The sequence below is a fragment of the Sphaerodactylus townsendi genome, linkage group LG17 (genome assembly GCF_021028975.2).
Source record: "Sphaerodactylus townsendi isolate TG3544 linkage group LG17, MPM_Stown_v2.3, whole genome shotgun sequence".
NCBI lineage: Eukaryota > Metazoa > Chordata > Lepidosauria > Squamata > Sphaerodactylidae > Sphaerodactylus > Sphaerodactylus townsendi.
Genome location: NC_059441.1, coordinates 26,977,984 through 26,994,353, shown reverse-complemented (window position 1 = coordinate 26,994,353; position 16,370 = coordinate 26,977,984). Strand labels below are relative to the sequence as shown.

Genomic DNA, 16,370 nt, shown 5'->3' with positions numbered 1-16,370 from the left:
CTTATAGGAGGCAGACTTTGTTTACGGGGTGTTTTGTCATTGCCTTGTCCTTTGCTCTACCAGCAAGTTAGAGTATTCTTTTTGTGTTTTAGGAAAGTTTGGAACTATTTAACATGCATTGTGGTTTTTTCGTCGACTGTCATAGTTCTGTTTTTACAGAGTTGTGTGTGCTGTATACCTGTTGCGCTTCATTTGCAATTTGTATGGCATTTGGTTAGAAATTGCAGGCGACTTACATGCAAAATAAAAAGCATAACGCATAATGTATTAACACAAAAATGCTTTGGGGCAAATATGTACATCTTGTGGCCAAAATTTGTTTCAAAGACATGGATAATCAAACAGCTGTGAAGAACCCGAGGGGATTTGAACAAAGGAGACATGATCTTGAAATAGGAATTTTGGAATGAGAAAAAAAGATGGGATAAGAATTTTTAAATTATTCCTATATCAAAATGATTTCTTTGGGGTCCCATTTCATTAACTCATTAAAACATTTATATCCCGTCTTTCTCCTTTGCGGGCCTGTGCTTTTGATAGCCCACGCTGGTCAAATCCTTAACTGTGGTAGAAGAAGAAGAAGGAGGAGGAGGAGGAGGAGTAGTTTGGATTTATATCCCCCCCTTTCTCTCCTGTAGGAGACTCAAAGGGGCTTACAATCTCCTTGCCCTTCCCCCCTCACAACAAACACCCTGTGAGGTAGGTGGGGCTGAGAGAGCTCCGAGAAGCTGTGACTAGCCCAAGGTCACCCAGCTGGTGTGTGTGGGAGTGCGCAGGCTAACCTGAATTCCCCAGATAAGCCTCCACAACTCAAGCGGCAGAGCTGGGAATCAAACCCGGTTCCTCCAGATCAGAATGCACCTGCTCTTAGCCACTACGCCACTGCTGCTCCCACAGTTTATCTGAGGTCTTGAACCTATTAAGCAATGGTATAGGCTGAGGAAGGGAGGGGTGAATCTTTTGGGGGGTGACAAAGACCTTCAGTTGCCCCGACAGAGGCACCTCAGGGAAGAGACAGGGGTGTATACATGAAACATAGTCACTGGTGGCCACCTGGGAGGTCAGTCCCTCTTCTGGCCAGCTGGGTGCCGTGTTGCTGACTTAGGGCAGCAGAAATCTGTCCACAAAGCTCAGCTTGGCGTGGGGCAGATGTGTGGCACTGTCAGTGGCTGAGTGGTATCACGGGGCCAGACAGTGGGTGAAGCAAAGCGAGGGGCACAGACTGTGTGGCTCTGGCAGGCAAGCAGGGATGACACCCACCTCCTAGTGATGCCCAGGTATGTGCCGTACCTTCCATACCTTAGATATCCCACTGGAAGGAGAGAAAATAGGGATGCTGCTGGTTATCCCGGGAGCATTGGGACTGGAGACTTATTGGAAGCGACTTCCCGCGTTGAAACTGGAAGCGACACCATTACATCTTTTCCTCTGAGGATATTATGACCTGTACATTAGTAAACTATATCCCCAAAGTACTGCCAAGAACAATTTGCTTTCTGTACCAAAAGAAAAGAAAAAGAAAGCCATAGGTAGAAATCAAATGGAGAAAATGTACACATTCTTGCTGCTTTTTAACTCTGATTATTATTAAAATAATAATAATTTGAGTTTATTAAAAGAACATTTGTCCGGGAAGAAGTTTTTTAGTGTTCTGTTTAGATATAGCCCTCTGTGACACTCACAAACATAACTACCCTCCAAAAAACAAAACAAAAAAACCCGCTTTGTGGGATATTTTTACCCCCTGATCCATGGGGAATTGGGTTTGGGAAGGAGACATACCCTGTGAATTTTTTTTTTTAAGCTTGAGGATTAAGGAGATGGCTTGAGGATTAAGGAGAAACTAACTGGTTCATTCCACATATTATTTGAGAAATCGGCCCTTCAATTCCTTGGCCTTAATTCTTAGGAAAACAAACACTTGAAACCAATTGCAAATAGATTGCTCAATCTTCTCCCTTTCCTCCCCTCCCCTTTCTCTGCTGACTTTTCCGTTGTTCCCTGAATTGAGTTTAATTTGAACATTTGGGGGGAGGTGTTTAATGCGCTTGCTGACACCCCCTTTCCAATAGAAGCGATTCAGAAATTGAAGGTTTGTAGCGTGCGGCAGATGGGCGTCAGACTTTGATCCTCTTCCAACTGAAGGATGAGCAATCTGAGTAGAATGAATGATCCATTTACCTGGGAGGAAGTCACCTGGGGGACCCCTGCGGCATTTTTTTCTCTTTTGTCTATTATGCCAATACCTACGAAGGCTATAAAGCAGGAGACGTCACAGTCCACCGGTTCACCATTCCGCACATTCTGGAGACGGCTCATCTCATCCTTCGGTCATCTCATCCTTGATTTTGGGGCGCTGTTAATAGGGGATTTTTGTAAAGAAGCAAGAAGGCACTTCGTTGTCATCTGAAATACCTATAAAGAAACCCCTATAAAGTCTATATGCAACACCGTTATCTACCCCTGATTTCTTGAACTGGTACGCCAGGCTGTTTTAGACCTCTCTGTTGTCGCTTTCCCTGCTCTGCCACTTGAGTTGTGGAGGCTTATCTGGTGAACTAGATTAGCTTGTGCACTCCAATACATGCCAGTTGGGTGACCTTGGGCTAGTCACAGTTCTTCGGAGCTCTCTCAGCCCCACCTCACAGGGTGTTTGTGGGGGGGGGGGAGGAAAAGGAGATTGTGAGCCCCTTTGAGTTTCCTTACAGAAGAAAAAGGGGGAATATAAATCCAACTCTTTAAAAAAAGACACTAGCTGATTTTTTAAAAAAATACTAGTTTACTGACAGCAAATACATTCCAAACTGTGTTTGTCTCCTGTTTATTTTCAGAAACCCGATTCCCTTCATATCAGGCAGCGGGATTCTCCCTATCTGATCTTTTTTTTTACTTTAGATGCAAGTGTTTGCTCAAAGTTCTCCTGAAAGGCTCTGTCCCTCAGAGCTGCTTGCAAGTTGTGCTCCATTTATTCCCAAATAAAAGGCATTTAATGATTATACCCCGGGCCCTTTTCAGAGTTACTAACTCTCTCACCGCCTCCTCCCAATCCTTGGAAGAAAAATGTTTTGGAAATACTCTTGAGAGTGAAGTTTTTGTTCTGTTTAAGGGGGGGGGGGGGGAAAGGTCCAGAAGGTATTTTGGAAATCATGATCCGGACGAGAGGTTTCAGGGGGTTTGTTACCAAACCAAAACCAAACAAGAAATCCTTATAAGTTCCAGGCTGTAGCTTTGCCTTGGGGCGGTGGAGAAGAGCCCTTGAAATAGCAAGAAAGGTCGGCGGCCTGTAACACATCTGGATTTTGTCATCTTTTGAAGATGAATCATTCCACTGCCTTCTGGAATTTGTTTTACATATTTTTTAAGACCCAACTGGATGCGAAGAGGGAATCCTTCATTTCTCTTTTAACCTTTCCCCACAGGGAAAAAAATCTATTTCCTTTGAGCATGCTCTCCAAAAGTCATGTCTTAAAGTCAACTGTTGCACGCTGTAATAGCCAGACATGACATTCACATCTCTGATTAAATATCAGAGGACTGAATAATCAGAAAAGTACTCAAAGCCTTTAAAAAAAGTCAGTATCTGTACTGGCTGTATTCTCCATTGGTTACAATGGGGGAAGAGTCTGCTCAGTGTAATATAGAATCACAAATAAACTGTCTGGTGTATATATCAGTGAGCCTGAGGTTTTCAGAGATTCTGTCACCTACACCAGCTTATCCTCCCACCCTGTGATTGGTGTGAAGAGTTTGTTCTTGGTGCTTGGCCAGTGGGACCAGCAGTGGTGATGGGGGGCAAATGGTGCCTGGGGCAAAATGACCCCCGACCCCCCATGGGCTCTGCCCCATCCCCCATTTACCTTAGTTCAGCCAGCTGCAAAGAACAGCTGGCTGAAAAAGCTGCCTGGCTTGTGACGGGCCTGGAGGGTAAGGGTGGGGAAAGGGGGAAAGGAGGAGGGGCGTGGGCCGATTTTCTGCCCCTTGTGACATCAATGGCTCATGCCTGGGGCGGGGTGCCCCCACCCACCCCGTGGTAGCTATGCGACTGGAGACAAGTTGGGACTGCTGCTGACATACTGCTCACCCTGCTACACAGATGAGTTGGCAGAGGCATTCTCAGAGGTGGTTTTGGAGGGTCTCAGTATGGTGGTTCTGGGGGATCTTCAGTCTCCTTTGTCTGGTTGTTGTATTCAAACTCCTTGTAGCTCCCAAATTGCTTTCAAGGACAGACCCATGGGGAATCCCAGTTTATCAGGGCATATGCCACCAATCTCTATTTCTTCAGTACAAGGAAATGCCCAGTTGATGCATCAGCTCAAGATGGGATCTTTTCACAGGGCCTATAAGAAAGAGTTGGTTCACCAGACCTATGGCTGTGGGAGCAATGGGTATTCCATCCAGTGGGCCTCCCTCTCCCACCCCCTCCCCACTTTTCCCTTTCCTTTGTTTGATTTATTCCTTTCCTTTACACTTGTATGAATGAGGAGCATGGGAAATCTTTCTGTTTTAATACTGTTACAGTCTTAATGCCATCTGGATGAGTTGCTACAGATTGCTTCAAATTTATTGGTGTATTGTTATCCATTTTATTGTTATTTCATGTTGGAAGCTTCCCTGAGCTGCTGCTGCTGATCCTCCTCCTCCTCCTTCTCCTTCTCCTTCTTCTCAACATCTTAAACAGAAATGGAGGAAAAGGAGGGGGGAAGAGGGAGGCCTGTAGGGGTGAGTCAGCACACACTCACCTGTCACAAGACCCCCATGACTCACAGGTCACAAGATGCCCGGGACAAGGATACATACCCCCAGGTATGGATTAGGCCCAGACAGGAACGTTTCCTCCTGCACGTACTCAGCCCCTATGAGTCATGTATTGTGCAACCTTCTCCCGCTCTCCCGCCTTCCCCAAACCCTTAATAAAAGGTGCCAGGGACCCCAGCTCGGCAGATTAGCCAGATCCATCGATCACGCTACATCGCCACTGGCTTCTCACCACCGGATGATATCGCTGCGTCTCGTCTCTTCATTGCGTCGCCCGTAACGACTTCAGAGGCCACTACTAGATGGTCAGACTGTTGCTACATCAGCCATAGAATGAATGAATGAACGGATGGATGGATGGATGAATATGCTGTTGACAACGGCTTCTATCTGTCCCTCTAGTCTAGACAGTACCTCGAAACGGCAAACTTTAGTGTTTTTTGGAGGAACATAAACTCACATTCCGAGCAGGCTTCATCTTTCTTGGAGAACGGGTGCAATCAAAGGGATTCATGAATACCAACATTATGTCACAGATGCACATGGAAACGTACGCTCAGTGGTGGGATCCAAACATTTTAATAACCGGTTCTGATGGTGGTGGGATTCAAACAGTGGCGCCGCCGCACACACGCACCTCCAGTCCCTATTGGGCAGGGAGGTTGCTTTAGTAACCCCTTCTTGGCACTCAGAAAAAATTAGTAACCGCTTCTAGAGAAGTGGTGAGAACTGGTTGGATCCCACCTCTGTGTATGCTCCTATAGACCCTCTAGATCCAATTAGCACATGTTAGAATCCTCCACATTTGCTGTACTACTTCTTAGAATGTATGTGGGCAGGATTTTCAGACACCTGGGGAAAGTTCCCTTCAGGGCTATTCTTTGTCCCACTAAACCAAACATCCCAGTAGTCTGTGCAGACTGTTCAAACAGCATCACTCGGCCAACTCCATCCCAAGAACTGTGCAATTGTAGAATCATGGAATGATAGAGTTGGAAGAGACCCCAAGGGCCATCAAGTCCAAACCCCTACCATGCAGGAGCACACAATCAAAGCACTCCTGCCAGAGGGCCTCTGTTTAAAGACCTCCAAAGAAGGAGACTCCACCACACTCTGAGGTAGTGCATTCCACTGTTGAACAGCCCTTACTGTCAGGAAGTTTCTCCTATGTTTAGGTGGAATCTTTTTCCCTTCATCTTGGACCCATTACTGCTGGTCCTAGTCTCTGGAGCAGCAGAAAACAAGCTTGCTCCCTCACCAACATGACATCCCTTCAAATATCTAAACATGCCTATCATGCCACCTCTTAACCTTCTCTTCACCAGACTAAACATCCCCAGCTCCCTAAGTCTCTCCTCGTAGGGCATGGATTCCAGACCTTTGACCATTCTGGTTGCCCTCCTCTGGACCTGTTCCAGCTTGTCAATATCCTTCTTGAACTGCGGTGCCCAGAACTGTACACAGTATTCCAGGTGAGATCTAACCAATGCAAAATAGAGAGGTACAATTACATCACTTGATCTAGACACTATACTCCTTGTGATCTCCTTTTGGGTGATTTCTTAACCCTGCCCACTATTTCTGAGTTGCGTGTTGCCACCCCTAACTGTTTCCCCCGTTCTGGATGTAGTCCCTGAAACAAAGACACCTTTAGTAGTTGATCACCTTTTGGAAACCTTCCGCAGGAGAGGAAGAGGAACCGTCTGTCTGGCTCATATTGAGCATTTCCTGTGATGGGGAATTGTTGGTATTTGCTTAATTCAGGGGTCTTCAAACTATGGCCCGCCAGATGTTCATAGACTACAACTCCCATGAGCCCTACCACTTGGCCATACTGGCAGGGGCTGATGGGAATTGTAGTCCATGAACATCTGGAGGGCCATAGTTTGAAGACCCCTGGCTTAATTGAATAATACCCTTCAGAAATTGACCTCTTCTATAGAAGAGGTTTCCCTGTGCACCTTTATAGAAATTGACTTCTTTTAAAAAAGAGGTTCTCCTGTACACCTTACGTGTTGCATAATCCAAAGATGGGCAGTTGCACGGCGGGGCTAGTGCATGTACGCTCAAGCACTCCTATCCAGCTTGATCTTTCAGACTGTGAAGTGTTTTGAAGGTCACGGAAGGCGCATCCGTGACTCAGTGGTTCAATCCTTTCAATCCTTTCAATAAGCCTTTATTGGCATACAGAACATACAATATAAATACAGTTAAAATTACTAGATAAAACTTCACACTGGATCATAAGTTCAGCTTGTACAAGAGATTCAAACCCAGTGATTGCCTCCTCCAAGACTGAGTTCTCAATTATCTTATCTTTCAAAGTCGAAGCTTCTTGAGAGCCAAATATATCTAGGCATACCCCCTCCATCCTTGCACTCCACTTCAGTCTAATGTATTGTGGGTAAATTTGTTCAAGTGAGGACGTGTTGCTTCTATCCAGATCCAGGGTAAGGAGAAGGGGTAGATGATCGCTCAGCAAGTAATTGTCTACAACAAATGAATCGGTGCAGCTTGCTGTGAGGGGTGAGATCAAAATGTAGTCTATTACGCTGGATCCCCTTGATGAAGCGAAGGTGTATTCTCCGGAGTTTGGAAACTGAATGAGCCCATTTAGCCAGAACAGGTTAAGCTGTGCTTCCATCCTGATCAAGCATTTCCCAGCTTGGTTGCATATTTGATCCTTGGAGTGACGGGCTTCTGGTGTCAATAAGGAATAGAAGGGGTCTTCGTCCAGACCCTCTTCTCTCATCAAGTTCGTCAAGCTAGTACCTAGAAAAGGAATTGATAATAAAACTGCAAAGATTGTCATGCCCTTATATAAAGCAGTGGTGCGACCGCACTTGGAGTACTGTGTCCAGTTCTGGTCGCCGCATCTCAAAAAGGATATTGAGGAGATAGAAAAAGTGCAGAGAAGGGCAACAAGGATGATTGAGGGACTGGAGCACCTTCCCTATGAGGAGAGGCTGCAGCGTTTGGGACTCTTTAGTTTGGAGAGGAGGCGGCTGAGGGGGGATGTGATTGAAGTCTACAAAATTATGCATGGGGTAGAAAATGTTGACAGAGAGACATTTTTCTCTCTTTCTCACAATACTAGAACCAGGGGGCATTCATTGAAAATGCTGGGGGGAAGAATTAGGACTAATAAAAGGAAACACTTCTTCACGCAACGTGTGATTGGTGTTTGGAATATGCTGCCACAGGAGGCGGTGATGGCCACTAACCTGGATAGCTTTAAAAGGGGCTTGGACAGATTTATGGAGGAGAAGTCGATTTATGGCTACCAATCTTGATCCTCCTTGATCTGAGATTGCAAATGCCTTAACAGACCAGGTGCTCAGGAGCAACAGCCGCAGAAGGCCATTGCGTTCACATCCTACATGTGAGCTCCCAAAGGCACCTGGTGGGCCACTGCGAGTAGCAGAATGCTAAACTAGATGGACTTTGGTCTGATCCAGCTGGCTTGTTCTTATGTTCTTATGTTCTTATGTTCTTATGTACCTACCCTAGCATTGAAGTCACCCACTCAGTGGTTCATTAGGTACGCTGGATTTGGCATGCTAACTTTGTACGCTTTGCCTTGTTTTGCATTAGGTGTAAAGTGGATGTTGGCGCGCTCCCTGGCAAGCGGGCAAACCGTTTGGAATTGGCGCTGGAGAAACAGCCCGGGTCTCTGCTGGTGGTGGTCTCTGTGGCACCCTGTTCAGGAGTTTCTGTCTCAGATCTGTGCATTTCCCCCTTGGGAGACCCCAATGAAAGGAAACAGATTTCTCAGCGCTATGTGAGTTTGGGTTGCTTGTTTTCTTTCTGCCTTTCTTTTTCTTATTCACTGAAAATGCGATGGGGGAAAAGAGGCCGGAATGTGACTCCAAAGCCCGGCTCTTAATTGCATGTCAGCTAATGGGGGAAGAAAATATATCACCCACTAAATATTGTGGCTAGTGTGATTAATCAGTGGTCTGTGCAGTTAGCCTGTGGCCATATGGGCAGTTTGCGTTTTGACAGTTTTTAAAATAATAATTTCCTCTGGAGCCTCTCTGCCTTACACGCGGAGACGCAGACAGATCACTCTTTATCTTTTACCCCAAATCTGTTTCAGCTTTTGTTTTGCTCTTCCCGAATGTCAGTGTGTTATCCAATGCAGTTATTGCAAGGGCTTTCAAGCACTGGGAAGAAGGACAAGAGAGCCAGAATGGTGCTGTGGGCAGACTAAAATCTTTGAGACCCAAGTTCAAATTCCTTTTCTGCCATGGAAGCTTGGGGGATGACCTTGGGCCAATCACGCATCCTTCACCTAACCCCCACTTGAGTCTTCACTAGGGAGTACGAAGGCAATAACAATAATAATAACAACAAACAACAACCAGTGGTAATCGCCACTCTGGGTGCCATTCTGAAAACTCTAGGGTGGCACTATTGCCCCCAGAAAATAAATAAGTCATGAGCTTCTAAATATGGGGACAGAGGAATTGGAATCTTGACTATGGCCCCTTCCGCACTGGCCATAAACTGCTCCCTGGGGACGGCAAAAACGCCGTCCCCAGGGAGCCGTTCGCACAGGCGGCGCTGCCAAAACGCAGCAGCGCCGACCTGGCTCCCCTCCCCCTCCCCCAGGGCGGTGTCAGGCCGCCTCCAAAAACCTCCCTCCTGGAGGGAGGTTTTTGGAACAACAGCGCATTCCCGGCGGTGCCGTGCGAACGGCACCGCCGGGAATGCACTGTTTTCCCCATCCCTCTCCCACTCACCTCATTGCTGTCGTCGCCCTGCTGGCCTCCTAAGACCCTCCCTCGCTGTCCTCTGACCTCTGGAGGTCGGAGGGCAGCGTGGGCGGGTCTTAGGAGGCCAGCAGGGCGACGACAGCAACGAGGTGAGTGGGAGAGGGATGGGGAAGAGGCGGCTTCGTGCGGAGCTGCCTCTCCTGCGCCGGCCTCTGCGGGAGCCACTCGCACGCTCTCGTGCGAACGGCCCCCACTTCTCCACCGGCAGAATTCCTGCCGGTGGGGAAGCGCCCTTTGGCCCATGTGGAAAGGGCTTATGAAAGAATGGAGCAGCAGTGGCGTAGGAGGTTAAGAGCTCGTGTATCTAATCTGGAGGAACCGGGTTTGATTCCCAGCTCTGCCGCCTGAGCTGTGGAGGCTTATCTGGGGAATTCAGATTAGCCTGTACACTCCCACACACGCCAGCTGGGTGACCTTGGGCTAGTCACAGCTTCTCGGGGCTCTCTCAGCCCCACCCTCCTCACAGGGTGTTTGTTGCGAGGGGGAAGGGCAAGGAGATTGTAGGCCCCTTTGAGTCTCCTGCAGGAGAGAAAGGGGGGATATAAATCCAAACTCCTCCTCCTCCTCCTCCTCCTCCTCCTCCTCCTCCTCCTCCTCCTCCTCCTCCTCCTCCTCCTCTTCTTCTGCTTCTGCTTCTGCTTCTGCTTCTTCTTCTTCTTCTTCTTCTTCTTCTTCTTCTTCTTCTTCTTCTTCTTCTTCTTCTTCTTCTTCTTCTTCTTCTTCAGTGGGTCTTCAGTGGGTCCTTCAATCAGGAATTTAAAACATTTTTTCCCTCTGAACTTTTTCCCACCCAGAGTCTTTGGAACTCTTTCCAAAATGTAAAGGATGTTGGATTCTTGCAAGTCAAACTTTTAAAAGCTGTCGATCTGTTAGCGGCGGATTTTTCAGGTATGAAATATTGATGTCCTAAACTTGTCTCTTCGTCCAGCTCCAGTCCCGGTGGGCTGATTCCAGTTGCAGTGGGAACAGATTTGTGCTTTGCCACGCAGTCGTGAGAGGCAGAGAGGAAGCTTGTGGCTAGAAAGTCAGGCCGTTGGTGCCTCTGGGTTCCTTTCTAGCAATAACTTGCTAGCTTTTGGAGAGAGAGACGTTTATCCCAGCAGGTTATCGTCTTTGGTCAAACTGTTTCACCTGCTTCCACGGCTGACATCTTCGGAGTTCCTCTCTGCAAAGTGATTGCATGGTGGGGTATACGTTTTGTCCACCACAAAGGGTGTGTCTAGGTGAAGGTCACTTGCCTCTGCACGTATTAATTTGTTTGTTTTTATTGTATTTATAGGCCACCCCTCCCCCAACATTTAAAATACAATCGACATAGCCGTGAAGGCAACAATTAAAACACAGGCGGCAAAGGAAACCAATTTCTATTAAAATAACCCCTCCAATGTTGACGTTTAGTGGGAGGAAAAGAGTGAGACCATTTGGATGGTCCAACTGTAGCTGCTTCAGCTATAAATGGTTTGCAGTCGCATGAATATGTGTCTGGGTGGGATTCATTTGCCATTTCCTCCCTCTCTTCCCAAGTGGCCTCCCTTCCAAGTATAGACCCTGCTTAGCAATGGTGTGTGTGGGGGAAATGGTACCTGGGACAAAATGGTGCCCAGGCCCCGCCCCCTGCAGTCCCCCTGTGACACCCCGCCCCCCCATCTGCCACCCCCCCCCCACTTACCTGAGTTCAGGCAGCTGCAAAAAAGCAACCGGCTGAAAAAGTAGCCTGTTGGGAACTACACTTCCCAGGAGACTTTGTGCCATGCGGGGCGGGGGGGGGGGGCAAGGCCCAGCTACTTCTGGGAAGGAGGAGGGGCGTGGCTGGGCCTCGGTGTGACGTGTGCATGCCGCCCGGGCAGGCCTTGGCCCGGGCGGTGCCCATGTCATGTCAAGACTCAGTCATGCCCCTTTTCCTTCCCGGAACTGTGGGGGCGATTCCCCCCATGTGACTCCCATGAGGGTGCCCGGAGTGTTTGTCCCCGGATCTCCCCATGGCAGCCCCACCACTGCTGCTTAGCTTCTGGGACCAGGCTATACCCATGCCAGCTTTTCCCTAATGGGGGATATTACTGAGAGGGTTTTTTAAAAAAAGTAATTCGAATATTACCCGTTATTAATATTGTACCATATAATTGATACCATTATATTGGCATATTGATATGCCAGTTAACACTGAGGAAAAGAAAACCGTCCAAAAAGCCACCCTGTGATGTTGTGGGAGAGGGAATAGCTGTCATGGGGCTAGAACAGGTGAAATAACACCAGTGTCAGTAGGATGGAGAAAATCCGGAGTTTCCTGTCCACACAGCAGTCTTCCCGGCAGTCCTGATTGATTGATTGATTGATTGATTGATTGATTGATTGATTGATTGATTGATTGATTGATTGATTGATTGATTGATTGATTAAATTTATAGGCTGCCTCATCCCCGAAGGGCTTGAGGCGGCTCACAACATGACTGTTTCCAGAACAGTAAATCAATATAACATAAAATCTAACTCATTGAAATTCAGCAGCAATTAAAACAATAAATACAGATTAAACAACAAAGGTTGTGTAAAATGTCTTTCTTGATGTCTTTCTTGAAACACCACAGCAAATCAGGTTTGGGAAAGGTTGCAGATCATAGAAACCAGAGTAGTATATTGAACAATACAATTATGTCCAATCTATTGAGTCCTTCCATTCCTGTTCTTCTTCTGATGCTCATACAAGCATAACACACAGTCTTTTGGAAATAGATGCTCAAAACCTTATTTGTGCTGTTTCTGAGACATGCTCCCCATTGGGTCTGAGAATCCGAAGCACACCAGGCCGTATAGCTGAATATCTTTCCCTCTTACAAAATCTGAGCAGCGCAGAGCTTACACTCTCGCTTGCTTTAACGCTATGCCCTCTGCCCTACTCTCTGGGAGTACCATATGCAGAAAGAGTCTGTGCTTGTGATTCGGGAACTCTTGAAACAGAACAACACATTTTATTTTTTCTGCTCATTCTATGCTGAGATTCGGGCCAAGTTCACTACCCCTATTCAAGAACCGACTCTTCTGTTGCTACTTTGACGTCCTTCTCATTAAATAGTGCTTCTGCAGGTCTCTGTGAGAGGGTAGCCAGTTTCGTACATTCACCAGTGATGGCGAACCTATGGCATGGGTGCCAGAGGTGGCACTCAGAGGCCTCTCTGCAGGCACGCGCAAACAGAGTGCCCCCCCCCCCCCCACACATCTAGGCTGGCCTGGGTTGCTGGGCTCGATTATTAGCATTAAACCTAAGACCTAGTTTTGGGGAAGCAGTGTCGGTAACCCTGTTAAGCGCTGTTAAACCCCACTGATTTTCATGCAAAGAACTAAAGCGTGATTCTTTATCTGGGAGTAAGCTCGGTTGCTGGCAATGTGGCTTGCTTCTGAGTAAACCCTCCTAGGGTCATGATTCTCCCGTTCGAAGAGTTGCATGGTTGCTTCAAAGCAAAGCCACCTTCCCCCACCAAGCTTACTCCCGAGTAACACATGCCTCCGCGCCAACCATTTTTTCTATACTAAAACCTCAGTATTCAGGTTAAATTGCCGTGTTGGCACTTTGCGATAAATAAGTGGGTTTTGGGTTGTAGTTTGGGCACTTGGTCTCGAAAAGGTTTGCCATCACTGCCATAAACCTTTGCCTTGTTAGGAAGAAGTATCAATTTTAGGTACTATAAAATCATAACCTGTGTATTTTTAATAATACTGTTTCTTCTATGTTTTGTGTTGCTTTTTAATGTTAAACAGCTGTGACTCCTTTTAATTATTGGATTGTACTTTTGGTGCCAATAAAGGCTTGTGTAGGTGTGAAATACAATTATGTGGGAAAGCGGGAGCTAACCCGCTTCCGGCGGCATCCTAGCTGAAGGAAATGAGCGGCCGATGCCTTCAGAACTCTCTGGCTTAAAACTGACCCGTCAGTGATCACCATGTCTGAGGGATGACAAATAAGATCACCGTGACTTGCAAAGAAAACCCAAGGCCAGTTTTGACACCCTTTGGCTGCTGTTACTACCGTGTTTCCCCGAATATAAGACAGTGTCTTATATTAATTTTTGCTCCCAAAGATGTGCTATGTCTTATTTTCAAGGGATGTCTTATTTTTCTGTGTTCTGTTCGTCGGGCATGCTTCCAAACAAAAACTTTGCTATGTCTTACTTTCGGGGGATGCCTTATATTTCGCACTTCAGCAAAACCTCTACTATGTCTTATTTTTAGGGGATGTCTTATATTCAGGGAAACAGGGTATATACTGCAAAAATTAATGTGGTTAGCTTAGCAATGATTCTCAATATTTGGGAGGTGGGAGAAGAACGCCAGCAAGTTTACCTTCTGAACCGTCTCCCCTCGCAGCTAATATTCCGAGCCTCAGTTCGGCTGCTCCTTTTAGAAACAGGCGTAGCCTCCCGGAGAAGCAAGCGCCGGCACAAATTGCATGCTGCAGGATCCCCAGTTTTGAAGCAGTCCACTTATTTCCCTGCAGCAAACCCATTTTCCACTTGCCCTCACACACAACCTCCGTCAGCTGGGCAGGACTTAGTCGAAAGCTTCCCCGGAACGTAGCCACCGCAAATCAAGCAAGAACACATTTCTCCAGAGACCGGGGGAAAAAGGGTTGAAACGAGAAAGCGCCATCTGGCATTTTCCTGAAACGCTGCATTATTCCCCCCCCCCCCCCGGATTATGTACTTTAAAAAGAGCTGCTTTCCTTTTCCAGGAAAAAGTGATCCCTTCTGTGTGCTCGAACTAGGGAACGGGCGGCTACAGAGCTACACCGTTTACAAGAACCTCAATCCCGAGTGGAACCAGGTCTTCACGTTGTAAGTGGATTTGCAATTGGAAATGGGGCTGCTCTTGAGTTTTTAGAAATCAAGACACTTTTGTGGGAAATGGGCCAAAGACTTAATAGGCTTTGAAAAGGGTAGGTCTGAGCCTGTTTTAGAAACTAGACGTTTGTTTACTTCTTCTGTTCCTATGCCGCTTTTCTTTTTTCCTCAAAGCAGCTTATAATAAAAAACAAAAGTCAATTAGAAATCTGACATACTAACACAAGAAGCACCATTAGAAGAAGAAGAAGAAGAAGAAGAAGAAGAAGAAGAAGAAGAAGAAGAAGAAGAAGAAGAAGAAGAAGAAGAAGAGTTTGGATTTATATCCCCCCTTTCTCTCCTGCAGGAGACTCAAAGGGGCTGACAATCTCCTTGCCCTTCCCCCCTCACAACAAACACCCTGTGAGGTGGGTGGGGCTGAGAGAGCTCAGAAGAGCTGTGACTAGCCCAAGGTCACCCAGCTGGCATGTGTGGGAGTGTACAGGCTAATCTGAATTCCCCAGATAAGCTTCCACAGCTCAGGCGGCAGAGCTGGGAATCAAACCCGGTTCCTCCAGATTAGATACACGAGCTCTTAACCTCCTACGCCACTGCTGCTCCTTAAAACCTTAAAACCTTAAAACCTTAAAACCAAGGTCAGAAAGAGCCATGCCTAAATGATATCGGCTCATCTGGATGATAGAAATGTTCAGCCGTGATTTCACCTTAGAATTTATTTACTTATTAGCAGTAAAGCCCATTGTGCGAACAAATGCAACAGACTCTAGAAAATTGCTAGTGGGTTAACCGTGCCCACCGAAGAAGCCTACCCCACCTGCCATTGCTCCCTGCTTGGCCCTGCAATTTACCTCAGATAACGAAAACCTAGCCTAATTATTCAATGGGGGGAAAAGCTTACTTAAAGATCCCCTCGCCCCCCCCCCCCAACAAAAACACACAGACAGGCTCCCCTAATTTTGCAAATGCACTCTTCTGTCTCAGCTGCAGCTTGACGGAGTTTGTCCCGTCTTCCCAGGCAGGAAGTTCTTCAAAGGTCACCCCAGGGACCTAGTCCTGGTAGGGAGAATCACACCATGGGGGCGAAGAGGGGAGTGTGGCTTCCTATAGTGTAGTCCTTGCCCCTCCAGGAGGAGCTGGAATCTGGGCCCTCCTGGATGGCTGAGCACTACCCTTCCCAGCAGCCTTCGCTTTTTCTGGTTTGTTGTCAGGAACATGCTTCTCAATTATATAGTAAGATTTACATAATGTGCTAATAGCCTTCCTCCCTCGTGTGAGCCCATAGCAGCTTACATCATTCTCCTGTTCCCCATTTTGTGCTAACAACCACGGTGTGAGGTAGGTTAGATGGAGAGTGAGTAAACCCACCTACCTCACAGGGTGTTTGTTGTGAGGGGGGAAGGGCAAGGAGATTGTAAGCCCCTTTGAGTCTCCTGCAGGAGAGAAAGGGGGGATATAAATCCAAACTCCTCCTCGTCCTCTTCCTCTTCCTCTTCCTCTTCCTCCTCTTCCTCTTCCTCCTCTTCCTCTTCCTCTTCCTCTTCCTCTTCCTCCTCTTCCTCTTCCTCCTCTTCCTCTTCCTCTTCCTCTTCCTCTTCCTCTTCCTCTTCCTCTTCTTCTTCTTCTTCTTCTTCTTCTTCTTCTTCTTCTTCTTCTTCTTCTTCTTCTTCTTCTTCTTCTTCTTCTTCTTCTTCTTCTTCTTCTTCTTCTTCTTCTTCTTCACTGCCCCTTCTCGATGCCCATGTACCATCTGCTAGTCCCCTCCCAGGGTTAGGAACGGGCGCCACTTACCAAGTGGTAGGTGGGTTTTACTGCTGCTATTTTAATTAATTGATTCCATGGATTTTAATGATTTTTCAATTGTCTTTGTGCACTGGTTTTATTGTTTTTATTCTTTTGTTTACATGTACACCGCTCTGAGCCCTTCGGGGGTAGAACGGTTAAGAAGTCGAATAAATAACAATAATAATATTAATAATAATAAATAGCCCAGGGTCACCTGGCAAGT

At 46.9% G+C, this 16,370-nt stretch overlaps 1 protein-coding gene across 1 annotated transcript in view; it reads left to right on the top strand.

Annotated features, from left to right (window-relative positions):
- MCTP2 (multiple C2 and transmembrane domain containing 2) overlaps window positions 1–16,370 on the top strand; it is a 163,161-nt gene that overhangs the window by 105,347 nt on the left and 41,444 nt on the right. The window contains exons 11-13 of the mRNA XM_048482131.1: window positions 8,350–8,536; window positions 10,328–10,421; window positions 14,257–14,359. Coding sequence (XP_048338088.1) covers window positions 8,350–8,536; window positions 10,328–10,421; window positions 14,257–14,359 — 384 coding nt within the window. The remainder of the gene's footprint in view (window positions 1–8,349; window positions 8,537–10,327; window positions 10,422–14,256; window positions 14,360–16,370) is intronic.